The sequence below is a fragment of the Centropristis striata genome, chromosome 7, assembly GCF_030273125.1.
Source record: "Centropristis striata isolate RG_2023a ecotype Rhode Island chromosome 7, C.striata_1.0, whole genome shotgun sequence".
Lineage (NCBI taxonomy): Eukaryota > Metazoa > Chordata > Actinopteri > Perciformes > Serranidae > Centropristis > Centropristis striata.
The window spans coordinates 17,793,827-17,807,883 of record NC_081523.1 but is presented as its reverse complement, the minus strand read 5'-3'; the positions used below and the strand labels follow the sequence as shown (position 1 = coordinate 17,807,883).

Sequence of the window (14,057 nt, the reverse complement as noted above, 5' to 3'; positions counted from 1 at the left end):
ACGTCCGCCTTAGCCAATTGGGACTCTCGTCTGTTTGATTTGCTTTCCGTTCAACCAATCAGCACCCTTTAGCTAAACTTGTACATTTCCAGGTTCGGTAGAGAAGGAAGGGGGACGAGCGAGGTGTTGCACTGCAGGTTTGTGTTTTGACGACATTTGCTCTATTTTCTGCCACATTGAACCCAATGTAGTTGAAGGCCATAGGTATTGTAAAAGGTAATGTCTTTAGCAGTTACTTTGTTCCCATTTTTGTGTCTGCTCTAACGATGCCAAATTAGCTGGCCGCGCTAGCTCCCCTTGTGCGTAACCGAAATCATGGCAACATGGCGAAATTAGCTTTTAGCCGCTAGCCTGTGTGACTCGGGCTGGGCTTTGTATTGATCGATTGATCATGTTTTATCAACCCACTCGCGTTAAAGTTACACGTTGCGACGCATTTCCTCGTGTGTAACTATTACAGTGTTTGAAAATTGTGTGTGGTTGACACTTGGCGAAAATTTTTAACCCACACGTCGAAGCTCGTAGCTAACGCATTGCCCTCAGGCTATGAAGCAACCCAGGTAGCTAGCTAACATTAAGCTCAGCTAATGGTCGCTCACTTTCGGTTTGGTCAATGTCAGTATACCGTTATAGACTAGTATAACTGTTCACTAATGTGCCTTTATACCTGACTTCAGCTATTTAGCTAAATGTAACGCTGCATGGCTTGAAATTGTACCGATTGCCGGTTGATATAGCAACAAGCTAACTAGTTGACTAGAAACGGTATTTCGGTATCTTACGTTTAGTTTATTATTAAGATCCCCATTAGCTGCAACAAAGCCACAGCTATTCTTCCTGGGGTCCAACAGTATGAAATATACAGTTGAAAACACAAAACATAAACATTATAAAAATTTAAAACAAAAAAACCCAAAAACAGATTACAAGTGAGCGATATGCTTCACCTAACAAAACAAAAACAGAGTGAGCGTCTACACTTCTTGACTGTGTTTCATTCATTCTTCGTTATATTAATTACGTCAATATCATTCTTTAATCATGGATCAATTAACTCATCCATCGATTGTAGGACCGTAGCAGTCGCACACTTCCCTCACTCAGAAACAATGCAAAATGCCTGCTTCTCTCTCCATCCAAACGATCCTATTATCGTCACGATAACTGATAACATTATAATGATGTCCGTTCACATGCGGATTATTGATGTTCGTAAGCTTTGTTGACATGTAATAGTTCATATTCAATCACAGCGATTCAAACATAGGGACGAAATTAAATGTATGTAATCATAATTGGTCCGTTTTAAACTTTGCTGTCAATCCTGAGCCTTTTTTATGTAGCATTTCAGCGGCCCTCTCCCTCCCCGACAGGTCGCAGCAGCTGTTTGGTCGTTGCTTATTTAGTTCCGCCTATCAACACGCCCTTGTCCCTGTAATAAATATCGGTGAGTGCCGCTTCTCTGCCAGTGTTTCTCTCCCGTTTGTCTCGTCATGTTGTGCCAGCTTCTTGAATAGCTGGATCTCCAGCACACTGCTTGAATTGTTTTGTCTTTTTTCCCCTTTTACAATGTTGACAGACTACTACATCTCACAGGGGCAAGTTTTCTGCTTCTCTCTCCCTGCTGCTACCACCTGTTCCCCGGACCGAGGTACCCATCCCATCTCCCTCACTGTTAGAAGACCATGGAGACAGAAATTGAACAGCAAGAAGATACTTCATTCGGCAACACGGAGACTAACGGTATAAAACATTTTTCTTCTTTCTTCTTTTTTCACATTGTTGATGTTTATAGGCTTTAAAAATCTATCTACATTAGAAATATCTGTTATGTAGTGAAAGGATGCAAAAATAATGCCGTTGTAGCTGATGAATTACTGTTCAGAAAATAGTGAGAGTTATCTATAAATAAATCTGTCACTAGATGCTGCTTGTGGTCATTAACATTTTCAGTCAGAACAACAGATAAATGCATCTCAATTCCCAACCATATCAGACAAAGCACAAGCTTCAGTATTTTAAAATACCATTTAAATCATTGCTTGGGGACATGGAGACAACTTGGAGACATGTAATGTATATTTTATATGTGATGCACTGTTTGCAGATTTTGCAAACCATTTACATTGCAAACGGATTTGCTTTTTATTCTTCGTATTCTACTATACTGTCTTTGATATGTGCCTGTCAGGGACCACAGATGTAAATAAGCTATATAGCAAACTCTGGATTCAAAAAAATGAAGGGCCTACGCCGTTTATAAGAATTGATCTCCCCTCCAAAGTTGTGTTCATGTTTTTAAAAGAAACATTTCAATTATCTTTGTATTTCTAAGTTTTGCACACAGTGTACTTTGTAGATTAAGCTTATAATATGAAAACAGTGTTGCGATCATTTCTTCACTGCTTTCTGTGGTCTTTTTGATTATTTCATTTTATCTAGTGGAGGGCTGTGTATGCATTGTTGTCAGTGTGTGTTTTTATCTCCCTATTCCAGGTAAGCGCCCTGCTGAGGATGCAGATGAGCAGAAATCATTCAAGCGCTCCAGGAACTCGGACGAGATGGTTGAGCTCCGCATTCTCCTGCAGAGCAAAGTAAATCAGTTCCCCTTTCATTTCACGTTTTATGTCCAACTGTTATGTGATTACTTGTATTTTTGTCTCTTTCTTTTGTGCACCCCTTCAGCAAGACTGCTGATTTCTTGTACTTCCTCCATTTTTTATAGTTTCCTTTTTGTTACCCTGATCACATCTCTACCCTTTGAATAATTAATTTCCATCCTATGTTTGAGGTATTCATACAATCATGTCTTTTTCAGACATTCACTGTAAGTTTTATCTTGCATAAAGTCTTTTAATTGCAGTACTATAGTTTACATTTTCTCATTTATTTTTTCAGTTTTTGCAAGTATTCTCTGTATTTTCAGAATGCAGGAGCTGTAATTGGAAAGGGTGGCAAAAACATTAAAGCCCTTCGTACAGACGTGAGTATATTTTATTAATTTCACACACCCTCAATTTTTATTTTGTATTCTTTATTTTTCTCTTCAATGACCACCCAGCCTCTTTTAAAGGACATAAGTTCTTTTTTTCTTTTTCTTTTTACAAACATTTACTCGGATAACTGTTTAAAAACTTGTTTTGGTATTTGGCAATATTTTCTTCCATGTAAATAAAGGGTGTGGTTAGCTGATGCCTGTATTGATATAAGCCCTCTGTTCATGAAAACATCTGACAAACCATTTTTGGGTTGTGTTTATCTTTTTATTCTCATAAGCTCATCATGTGATTTCCTCAGCTAAACTGGCCCCGGACACAAAAGCCCAATTTCATGTCCATTTGTTTTTCTATATTGATAATTCATTGTAATAATGCTGTTGTGGCAACACTGATGCTCTTGTTAATTAAACTTTATGGGCACAGTGTTAATGGTGTCACCTGCAGCACCAGCTAATTTTTTAAATATATATATATATATAAATGTTAAGGCAACCTGACCAATTCTTAATTCATTCAATGCCATTGCCTCTTTTTCTAGCCCTCCACAATTTATTCTTCCCCTCTCTCTCACTGTCTCTGGTCTATTCCCCAACATTGAACTTATCATGTTCTTAATATGCCATTACCCATTTTCCAATGTCACCTTTTCTCCTTTTCTCTCTTTGACAAACCAATCTCTGAGAGAATTAAATTAAAGTCACGTTTGAACAGTGTAGAGCCTGTATATTAAAAATGTATTCCTCTTCCCTCTTCCCTCTCCCTTGTTTATTATTTTATTGTTGACTTTTGCCCACTTCCTCCTCTGTTGCCCATGTTCTGGATGGCCCCTCCTGCGCCCGCCCACCTGACACCCTGGTTGGCCCTGTCCATAATCGTGCCCTGTCCCTAAATGGGCGCCTTACTTGATTGACATCTGTGCTCGAATGGCCCTGGCCCCTGCCCATGCCACGCCCAGTACAATGCCAGTGTGTCAGTCCCAGACAGCAGTGGGCCTGAGCGGTATGTCCCTAAGCTCCTCCCTCTCACTGCCTGACTACAGGTCAAACAAACAACAAGAGATGAATAATAAATAGTCATCCTGCCTCTGTCAAGTCACTGTATTTTAACCTACCTGTTCTCTTAGTATTTTAGCCAAGTCAAAATGCCTAAATGCGTTCATGTCCAAAATTGCCTGTAAAAGCCATGTCAACATCCTTTTATATGCCATTTTTTAAAGTCACGTCAACATTGAAACTTAGGCTGGTGTCAGGGTTTTTCAACAATCTGCCACTGTCTTTTTAAATCTTTCCTGTAATCTGTGCAATATGTCCGTGTTTTTTATTTTTTTTATTTTTATTGATGATTATCTCTCCTCCTATCTTTCGCGTTTCACCTCCCTCCCCCCTCAGAGTGGATATACTGGTGTACTTGTTTTTTCGTTAGTTTCATAAGCTCACCTGCTTTTCGCACCATCCTATTCTTTCCTTGAGATGTCCTCATTATATTGAAAGATTGTCCATCCATTCTGAGACGCAAAAGGCAAGCTAGGATTCAAGTGTTGTGTGTGTGTGTGTGTGTGTGTGTGTGTTTATATTTCCTTTCCTGTCTTCTGCTTTATCTGAACTCTTTCGACTGCTGAAGCTATTGAACGTACAGATTTTCTGTCTGTCCTACTCATCCCTGCATCCTTTGGTTTTATGTTTATTGCTTCTCCCATCTCCTTTAAAAGCATCAACTCCAGTGGTGGCAAACTTCATTTCCATGGTATAATCTGCTCTGGTACTTTCCCTCAGCTGTCTACCATTCTACTTCTATGTACAAACAATGCTTAAGTTCTCTTGATCAGTTAATTCATTGTTTATTTTATTATGTTACTAGGTGGGTGCAGACTACAAAATTCTACCTATGTTGGCCAAATTAAGCATAAAATGGCCGTCAAAGCCATTTGAAATGACGCTTTGATAAAATAAGTTGTGTTGGGCACCTTATTTGGGGTCTTTGTAGTCAAAGTATTTGTGGTGTGCATCCACCAAGCTATGCTTTAGGACTTTAGAGTTCTCTCTGGCGTCTTTTGGTGCTCATTCCTGCCAGATCCTCCTCAGATTTTCCCCTCCCCCACCTTGCCCCTTAAGTGGTCACCAATGCAGACACTTTTCTTTGGGTCCTTTTTTATTTTGTCTGTTTTCTAACTTTCTTTGGACAAACAACTGTTTTCTTTCATGGCATTATTTTGATACCAGCTTTCTTTCCAGTTACAGTGTTGAATAATCAATTACCACGACACGTTTAGAATACACTGGATGTCAACAATTCAGCTGTTTAGCTGTGTTAGTCTCAGTTGGTTTAATGGGGTGTGACTATTTTTTATGGCAAAAAAGGGGATGTCATGAATTCTCTAATCTAAAATGTTGTTCCCTCCCCCCTGGGATGCCTTGCTGGCAACCCCAACCCCACCCTCTATGTGAATTATGAAGCATCCTAAGCATCAGTGCAGACATCGAGACAGTTGGAGAAATCCTGCTGAAAATTATCCCAACACTGGAAGAGGTGAGGACTTTTTTTTGTTTTTGTAATTTCTCTTCATCTGAAGTTCTGTTAAACCCAGTGAACTAAAACATTTGTTTGGATGTGAAAACAATACTGGAACTTATCAAGTCGGGTAACAGTTATCACTAAATTGATAACTTTCTATCAAATATGTTGTAAATCTGTTCAGTTTTTGTGAATTTGTTTTAACTTTTGTCTTTATTTTTTTAAAGGGTTTGTGTATACTCTATACTTTGAAGCTCTGTTTAACGCTGTTGCCATCTTTCTGTATTTGCAATTCATAAGTGGAAAAATGTTATAAGAAATTTTAAATGAGATCAAAAGCAATAGATTTTCTGTTACCATAAATGTAATACACATTAACTGATACATAATATGTTCTTAGTGTATTGTGTATACCTTCTACATTAACTTTGCATCATGTGCCTTTTAGCTTTTGATTTTTCAAGAATAAGAAGTCTTTCAGACATAAAAAAAATTGTATCAGTATTAACATGCTAAACGTTCCCTCAGTACCAGCAGTACAATGGCATGGATTTTGATTGTGAGCTTCGCCTGCTGATCCACCAGAGCCTGGCTGGCTCAATTATTGGAGTGAAGGGAGCCAAGATCAAGGAGCTCCGAGAGGTATGTTCAACAAGGGATGGGGATCAGTTTATTGCAACTAAACAGTTTACAAACTGAAATATGAGTAATGTAAAACATAGATTTTTTACACAGCCTGATGCCGCTGCCAGTTTTTCAGTTGTAACAAGAACACCCTCCATGAAACTGCTGGATTAAATCCAGCTGGAGGAAGCCAGACAGGATGTAATTTTTCTCTTGTAAATTTTTTGTATTGTTTGTGTTTGTCGTTTAATTAATTTGACTCAACCTTTCTTGTCCTTCAATACTTCATGTACCTCAAACATGATGTGTGAAATACTTGGAGTTAATTTCTTTTATATTAAAATCTGTGTCATGTAGCAGCTTTCTCTTTTGCTTTGATCCTCATATTTGGTCTGTCTGTGTGTCTCCAGAACACAAAGACCAGCATCAAGCTGTTTCAGGAGTGTTGTCCTCAGTCGACAGACCGGGTGGTGCTGGTCGGCGGTAAAACTGAGAGGGTGGTGGAGTGTATCAAGACTATGCTGGAGCTCATTGCTGAAGTAAGAATGTGGTTGAAACAGTGGTTGAGAGGCCTTTTTGTCAGTTAAGTTTTATACATTGAAGGATTTCAATATATCAAAGCCATTAATTGAATGCCTTGTCTAATTAAACATACTTTGATGGTTGGAAATTTAAAACCTGTCGTCAGACACTCAAATGTAAAAACACGTCAGCAACATGCCATTCTACAACAGATGTTGTAAATGTTGGCTATTTAATGCCCTTACAGTCAGATTAAGTTCTATGTTAGGAATATTCTATTGTTGATAAAGCAAGCCTTTATTCCTGTAAATCGCACTTCAAAAGCCCTTGAACAGATCACTTAATTTCCCTCTCTTCTCCTTTTCCAGGCTCCCATAAAGGGCCGTGCCCAGCCCTACGACCCAAACTTCTACGATGAAACGTATGAATACGGTGGTTTCACTGTGATGTTTGAAGAAAGGGGAGGTGGTCGCAGGCTTCTGGGAGGGTTCCCCATGCGTGGGGGCAGGTCCAGCGGGGGAGACCGCGGATTTGACCGAATGCCCTCTAGCAGAGGGGGACGGGGACCCATGCCTCCCTCCCGTCGGGATTACGATGAGATGAGCCCCCGCCGAGGTCCTCCTCCACCACCCCACCCGAGTAGAGTTGGCAGGGGGAGTGGCCGTGGACGCAACATGCCCATGGGACACCCACACAGAGGAGGGTAAGAAGTCTTTTCTCTGTCACTCTCCTTCTTTGCTTTTTCTTTGGCTTGCTACTAGAATTAAATTTGTTTAGTTTCTGCCCAACATGTTCTCCTGAAACAAAAGTCTAAAATTATAAATGGACATGTTTTCTATGTCTAATTCAGATACAACCTTGTGTACTTTAACGAAACACTTTGGTGCCAAATGACTGCATGATCCCACTCATCAGTTGAAGTTGAGAGTCCTTTTCTCCTCTTAACCTCTTGAGTTTTAAGTGTTTGAACAGATTCTAGTATGTCTAAAATATCAGAGTTCCTCTTTTAGAGCACTTGTTTCCTCCTGCATCTGCATATACAAAGATTAATCCCTCTTCAGATGCTTATTTTCTATTCAGGTGTTTTTACATCGTTCAGATTCAGAGGGTAAATTGAGTCCAGTATTCTGCATGTAGTCCAGTCAGTCCATGGTCCCCTCTGGGAGCATTTGTATTCATGGTTATCATTCCATTTATTGTATGTGCTCATCACTGTATGTCTGGATGTGTCTGTTTGTGTGTGTCTTTTTCCCATCTCCATCTCGCCCACAGAGAAGACCGTTACTATGACTCGTACCGTGGCTCAGATGACAGGTCCAAGTAAGTTTCTGTCCCCAAACCTTTGCCTAAACCTCCCTAACTTATATTCACAGGGATACTTTGACTTTTTGATATTCTGTCATTTTAGATAACTTGTGCTTACCACAGGATAGGTATATACTCTGTAATTGTAATCCACAGAAGCAATGATTCCTCATTAATACCACTGGGTGGTGATTCCTGCAGAGTAGCATTTCATCCTTTGGTCTTTGTGAGGAATAAGTCATTAACTCACACTGACAGGTGTTCAGCATAATTTCCATTTACAAATGTGACACATACTTGACCATGCTTGTTTAAAACAAAGTTGTAAGTGTTGAGGTATTCTTACACAACCCACATCTTCTTGCCTTACTACTTTATTGTTGCAGTTTGTTGAATATGCCTGGTTATTCACTTCTTCTCATAGCTCATGAGAAAATGACACCCTGTTTAAACTTTTGCCCCTCTGTCATCCCTAGCCCTCAATACTAATTACTGCCTTTATGAACATTCATTGCTTTACTGTCTGTTTCTCTGTAGTGCCCTAGCCTGTCTAAGACCCTTACCCTGATCCCCATTCACCTGTTCGCACTCCACTTCTTTTTGGAGTGCTTTGTAGGAAACTGCAGTGATGTTGTATGCCCTCCTCTTTCCTGTGTTAATAACCATCCAATCTGCTATTCACTCCCAGTTTTTCCCAGGTTGAGAGAAAGTATCTGTGGTGGTGTGTATGAGGGCCATGTGCTGATGTAAAGCTGACATATGTCTGTCCCCTGAAAAATGAATTTGACCAGCTGGCTTGTAATTAAAAAAAGATTATACTAATGTGGACAGTTGCACATTAATGCACCATTTTGGTAGACTTTAACACGGAAAATAGGAAGCTGCAATGGGGGTGGGAATCGCAGAGTAACTCACAAAACAATACGATGTGTCGTCCCCCCCCCCCCCCCCCCGCACTCCTGACAACCAGAATAATACTGTCATGACTTGGCCTCGGTTTGCTGTCAGCTGTCCACATCCAAATGAATGGAAATCTAAGTAATATAAATATGGCTGATACTGTTTGTAAAAAAATAAAAAAAATAATATTGGTGTCATAATTGCAAATGATTAAATTTATAATACTACATGGCTACAGCAAACAAGTGATATTAAGTCATGTTGAGGCATTAGTTTGACACTAAGTGACATTCATACATGTATGTCCAAGAACAGCAAACAAGCAATTTCTAATTCAGCAAATTCTCAATTTGAGCTCGTTTTTTTTGGGGGGGGGGGGGGGGCAGCAGCCCTTGGCTCTGATCATCATAACCACCACCTGTCACTTCTCTCACCATAACACTGTCAGAGCTGTTCCTGTTACTGTGTGGGAAGATGGCTGAGTGGAAATGTGTTTATACTGTAATCTTGCTCAGCGTGTGTGTGCAGTTTGACCTAGACCAGAAATTTCCTTTGGAATGTTGTCAAGCTTTTTTCTAAGCATTTTCTATTTCTTTCCACCCCCCACCCCCATCTCTCTCTATCTCTGTCTCTCTCTATCTCTCTCTCTCTGTCTTTCTCTGCCCCTCTCCCTCCCTCTATGACACTTTCGTCACCAGTGACAGAAGAGGCAGACCGGATCGCTATAGTGATAACATGGTTAGTGACCCTTTGCTAAATGCATGCAGCTCTGGTTCTAGCATCTCATTGGGTGCCAGCATCCTCAGGCTTGCACACTGGTTGGTCGTAGCACTAGACAATATGCTCTGATTGTCCATTGTGTTGTAATGATAATAGTGGTTTATTGACAATACAACTGTAACTGGTCACTTGTGTGCATATGCATGTGCACACACTCATCTCAGCCCTGGCCATGCATTGAAGGTAGTTTTTGCATGGTATAAGCCATCCCACCAAATGACCGTAATCACCACAGCCAGAGACACCCCATAATAATCAGCTATAATTGCCCTCTTACTGTGTACTTTTCACGGCCAGCCTGTTTTTCCTGCAAAGAGAGGGAGGATGTTGGGGGTGGGGAGGGTGGGGGTGGCCATGGTTGGTTGCTAGGCAATAATAACGCTTTGTTGACAGACTGGAAGGTCTCTCTCTCTCCCTCTCTGAGAGCTGGCAGGATACTGCCTGCCGTTGCTCAGCAACAGCTTTTTGAATTGCCTGTTGCCCTGGTGACAGCAGCAGCTGAATAGCAGGTGAAAATGGGGGCTGATGGAGATGCAAGGAGAGACGGGAAGGGGGGATGGAGGGAGGGAAGGAGAAGGAGGAGTCTGGCTTATGGATGAAAACTGGGTGGCTTTTAGTTGAGTCTACTCCATGGACGAGGCTGCTGCATCATCCATACATTTGTGCTAACAGTCCTGCGTCCATTCATCTGGGATCTGTGGGAAGATGAAAAGAATCGGCTGTACCGTATGTAACCCGTTTCTGTTTCTGTTTATTTTTTACAGAGTGGAGGAGGATATGGTAAGTCTCATGTTTTTTGTCATTATATGAATGTTGTTTCAAGGCTGTGAATGTGTCTTAGTGTGCAGCCTGCTATGTTCTTTCAATCTACTGTAGTGTCATTTTCTCTAAACGTAGTGTTCATAGAAGAAATGACAATCTGTACAGTGACAACGTGGCTGGAAGGACATTGCAGCTCACACTAAGGCGTTGTGGCTATCTGTTGCAATAATACTGTGCCTTCTGTTAAAGCTGTATCATGTCATTTAACAGTCGAGTCACATGTTTGAATTAGTATTGAGATGGTTCATTTGTTTACAAATGTTACAGAAAATACTTGAATTAATGTTTATCACTGAGTTAGTGTTCTGTCCTGGTTTCTCTCCTGCTCAGACAACAGTTCCTCATGGGATAGCTACCAGTCAGGTTAGTCCATACACTTTTATCAATCAGAATGATTAGAAAAATGTGCTGAGCCATGTGTGATAATGCTGGCAGCCAATAATGGATTTTTAGTGCTCTACTTACCTTGCCTCTGTTTCTTCACTCCCCTTTCTGGCTTGCTATCAGGTGGACGTAGCTCCTATAATGACATGGGAGGCCCTGTCATCACCACACAAGTGACGATCCCTAAAGATGTAAGTAAATTACCCTACAAACTGGAACAACAAAGAAAGATCAGCATACTTCACCCATAATATCCCTCTTGTCATAAATAACATTCAGTCAGACTGAGTAAAAACCCTGTTTCCATTTGTGATTATATCATCTGCATTCTCTCATTATCCTCATAAGTTACCATTATTTGTGCAGCAATAGACTGGTACAGTATTCCAGTCGTAGGGACCAATAAGTCATGTTGTCTCCCACACACGGACTTCACTAGACAAGGTCATAATAGTATTTCAGTGTTAGCAAAAATCATTTGAGAAATATTTTTCATCTTTTCACATTGTGGCAAAACACCTTAAATATTTTATACCATATTTTCCTGAACATATCACACATAGCACATTTTTTGAGCTCCACATGTTTTCCACTATGCCCACAATGTTTCTCTGCATTCTTGTTTTTTTTTCCTCTCTATCCTTCTCATTCTTTCATCTGTACCACAACGACAGCTGGCTGGCTCTATCATTGGTAAGGGAGGCCAACGGATCAAACAGATCCGCCATGAGTCAGGAGCCTCCATCAAGATCGATGAGCCTTTGGAAGGTTCCGAGGACCGAATAATCACCATTACTGGCACCCAGGATCAGATCCAGAATGCCCAGTACCTTCTACAGAACAGGCAAGTTGTGACGCAACCTTTATTTTATTACACTGACTTCCATCTAATTAATTAATTTAGCACCGTAGTTGTAGTTGAAACCTTTATTCCATCAGATTCTGTCATCAGACCCTACTAGCTTGTGTTCTTGCAGTAGAGCCCTTTCAAAACCTCCATGACATTGTCTGGTGGACTCTTAACCTGGCCTGAGCTCACAATAGTTTACAAAGTGCAGTCTTGTAAAACTCATGCAAGCCGAAGAACTATAGATTATGCTTTCCTTCTTTACCTCACTTTCAACCCACTGAACCAGAAGTATATAGAAGATACATTTTTGCTAAGATTGTAAATGCATAAACGTATTTTTCTAAAACTGCATCCTAATACTAGTTAACCCACTCCTGTTGGGTTATGCATTTCTGTTGCCTGCTGTCTCTTCTCCACTAACCCCCTTCCTTTCTTCCCCATGCAACCTGCAACTAGTTCAAACCTTCCTCTTGCATGAAATGGCTGTGAAGGAGTAGACAAACTAAACAAACTTAAAGGGTCAATGTGACTGACATGTTTCTTTGATTGTCACATTTGTCCATTGAATATGATTGGTAGAAGTAAAAAAAAATAAATAAATAAAATAGAATGTCTATTTGCCATCAAAGCCGTTTCACTGTGAAGCAGGGAGTGGATTGATTCTTCCCCTGGCTGCTGCTGTATGGAAGACTAGTGATTTTGTTGTTTTTAGTTAGATCAACCGACAACAAATCACAGTCTGCCAAATAGCACGGGCTCCTCCTCTTCTGTCTCCCTTCTGGCAACCAGTAGGCACGTATAATACACTACTTCCTTGTTGATGCTATCTGAGCTTAGCCCGACTGCTAATACAGCTGTAGACCTGCCGCCGCTGTCTCATGAGTAGTGTAGTGTTGCCATGGTAACTAACCCTGCCTCCCTCTTCCTTCCTCCTCTCCCTCTTCAGTGTGCTGCACCTGCTTGGACACAAGGACTAACCACACCCCTCTTTTTCCTCCTCTTCCTCTTCCTTGCTTTCAGTCGGCCACTTATTTCACATCCTCCCCCGTCTTCCTCTCCTCGCCTGTCTCTCTTCCTCGCTGTCTGTCTCTCTTCCTGCTCTGCCTCCCCATCCATTTCCTCCCAAGACTTCATCCTCCCACAGTTGCATAGCTATATATTTACACTGTCACCGACTTGTGAATTGCAATTTTCTTCTTGTGTATTTTATTTATTTTTCCACTCTTTTTATTTCAGTGTGAAGCAGTACTCTGGTCATTTGCTGTAGACCCAGGAGACTCAGATTGAAGCAGACTCAGATTGCCCCCCCCCCCACCCCCCCCCCCACTTGCCCCCTCCCCTCAACCTTTCTGCCCCTGTCCAACACATCCCCTTCAGACTATTATTCTGGATTGTGGGTGTCTTTTTTGAATTTTATTTTTGTATTTTTTAATGAAATAAATGTCCAACATTCCTGTGCATCAAATAAAATGTAGGTGTTCTGCATTTTAAGAGTGTAGTCCAATAGTTTATCAGATACACTTTGCTTTTTTCTAACACTCACATTTATCAAAATCTTCTTCAGTCTCCTGACAGACAAAAAAATAAACATAACCTTTATTTTTGATGGTTTTGATTTTTATGACTTATATGTGTATGTTTGTGTCTCTGGTTTGAATTTGTCCTGTATGTGTGTGTGCGAGCATGTCAGCGTGTGTGGGTTGGGTGTGCTCTCTCGTCTATATCGGTCTCTTCACTCACAGTTGTACCACATTACCACTCTGTGCAACATGCAGAATGTAAGTGACATTTGTTTTCATATTGAACCATTTGTTTTGTTTGATTTTTTAAGAGATGTGGGACATTTTACCCTTCAGAGTGGATTTTGGGATGTTTAAGTTAGGACTCATGTACACACCAGATACAGGACAGTCTGACAAATTTGTACGAATATCCATTGTAGTTGTGTGATGAAATAAATCTAAATAATTTGAGTAATTCCTCACAAATGGAAACTTGTAGCTAGAAATTTGTTTTGACATTTTATTAGAGAAAAAGATATTGAACTATCTATTTTGTCCCTGCAATTTCCTGTGCTCTACACTTGTTTGCTCTCCATGCTGTAGACTTCACATTGTCAAATTGTAAAATGAATAAAGATGGTGCCACTTTTTACTGAACCAATTTGCATTTTTAATGAGCTTGCTTATTGAACTATTTTTATTTGTGCAAAACCATTGCAGCTGGATCAGTTTTCTGTGCACAGATGGCATTTGGGCTAAAAGCTAATGTGATTGTGAAGGCGGTGGTCCAGCTGCTATTTCATGCATGTTTTAATTGAAGCTATTTCTATCAAGGGTTTTCATTAACAGTACATTTGA

The 14,057-nt window shown here is 40.5% G+C and overlaps 1 protein-coding gene across 7 annotated transcripts; it reads left to right on the top strand.

Moving 5' to 3' along the window:
* Positions 1-52: 52 nt before the first annotated feature.
* hnrnpk (heterogeneous nuclear ribonucleoprotein K) lies at positions 53-13,856 on the top strand. Of its 7 annotated transcripts, none has more exons than XM_059338185.1 (17): positions 55-137; positions 1,374-1,447; positions 1,580-1,743; positions 2,497-2,594; positions 2,927-2,983; positions 3,955-3,998; positions 5,453-5,525; positions 6,039-6,152; positions 6,545-6,673; positions 7,025-7,359; positions 7,929-7,976; positions 9,560-9,599; positions 10,406-10,421; positions 10,794-10,826; positions 10,971-11,038; positions 11,522-11,691; positions 12,644-12,927. In XM_059338185.1, exons 3-17 carry the CDS (start codon positions 1,686-1,688, stop codon positions 12,672-12,674), a joined length of 1,314 nt encoding a protein of 437 aa, XP_059194168.1. In that variant the 5' UTR covers positions 55-137; positions 1,374-1,447; positions 1,580-1,685; the 3' UTR covers positions 12,675-12,927. The 7 variants fall into 7 exon arrangements, with proteins under 7 accessions (XP_059194174.1, XP_059194168.1, XP_059194167.1 ...); XM_059338184.1 differs by lacking the exon at positions 12,644-12,927 and adding an exon at positions 12,934-13,856 and having other exon boundaries at positions 56-137; XM_059338188.1 differs by lacking the exon at positions 12,644-12,927 and adding an exon at positions 12,934-13,856 and having other exon boundaries at positions 126-216; positions 1,597-1,743.
* The last annotated feature ends 201 nt before the right edge of the window (positions 13,857-14,057 follow it).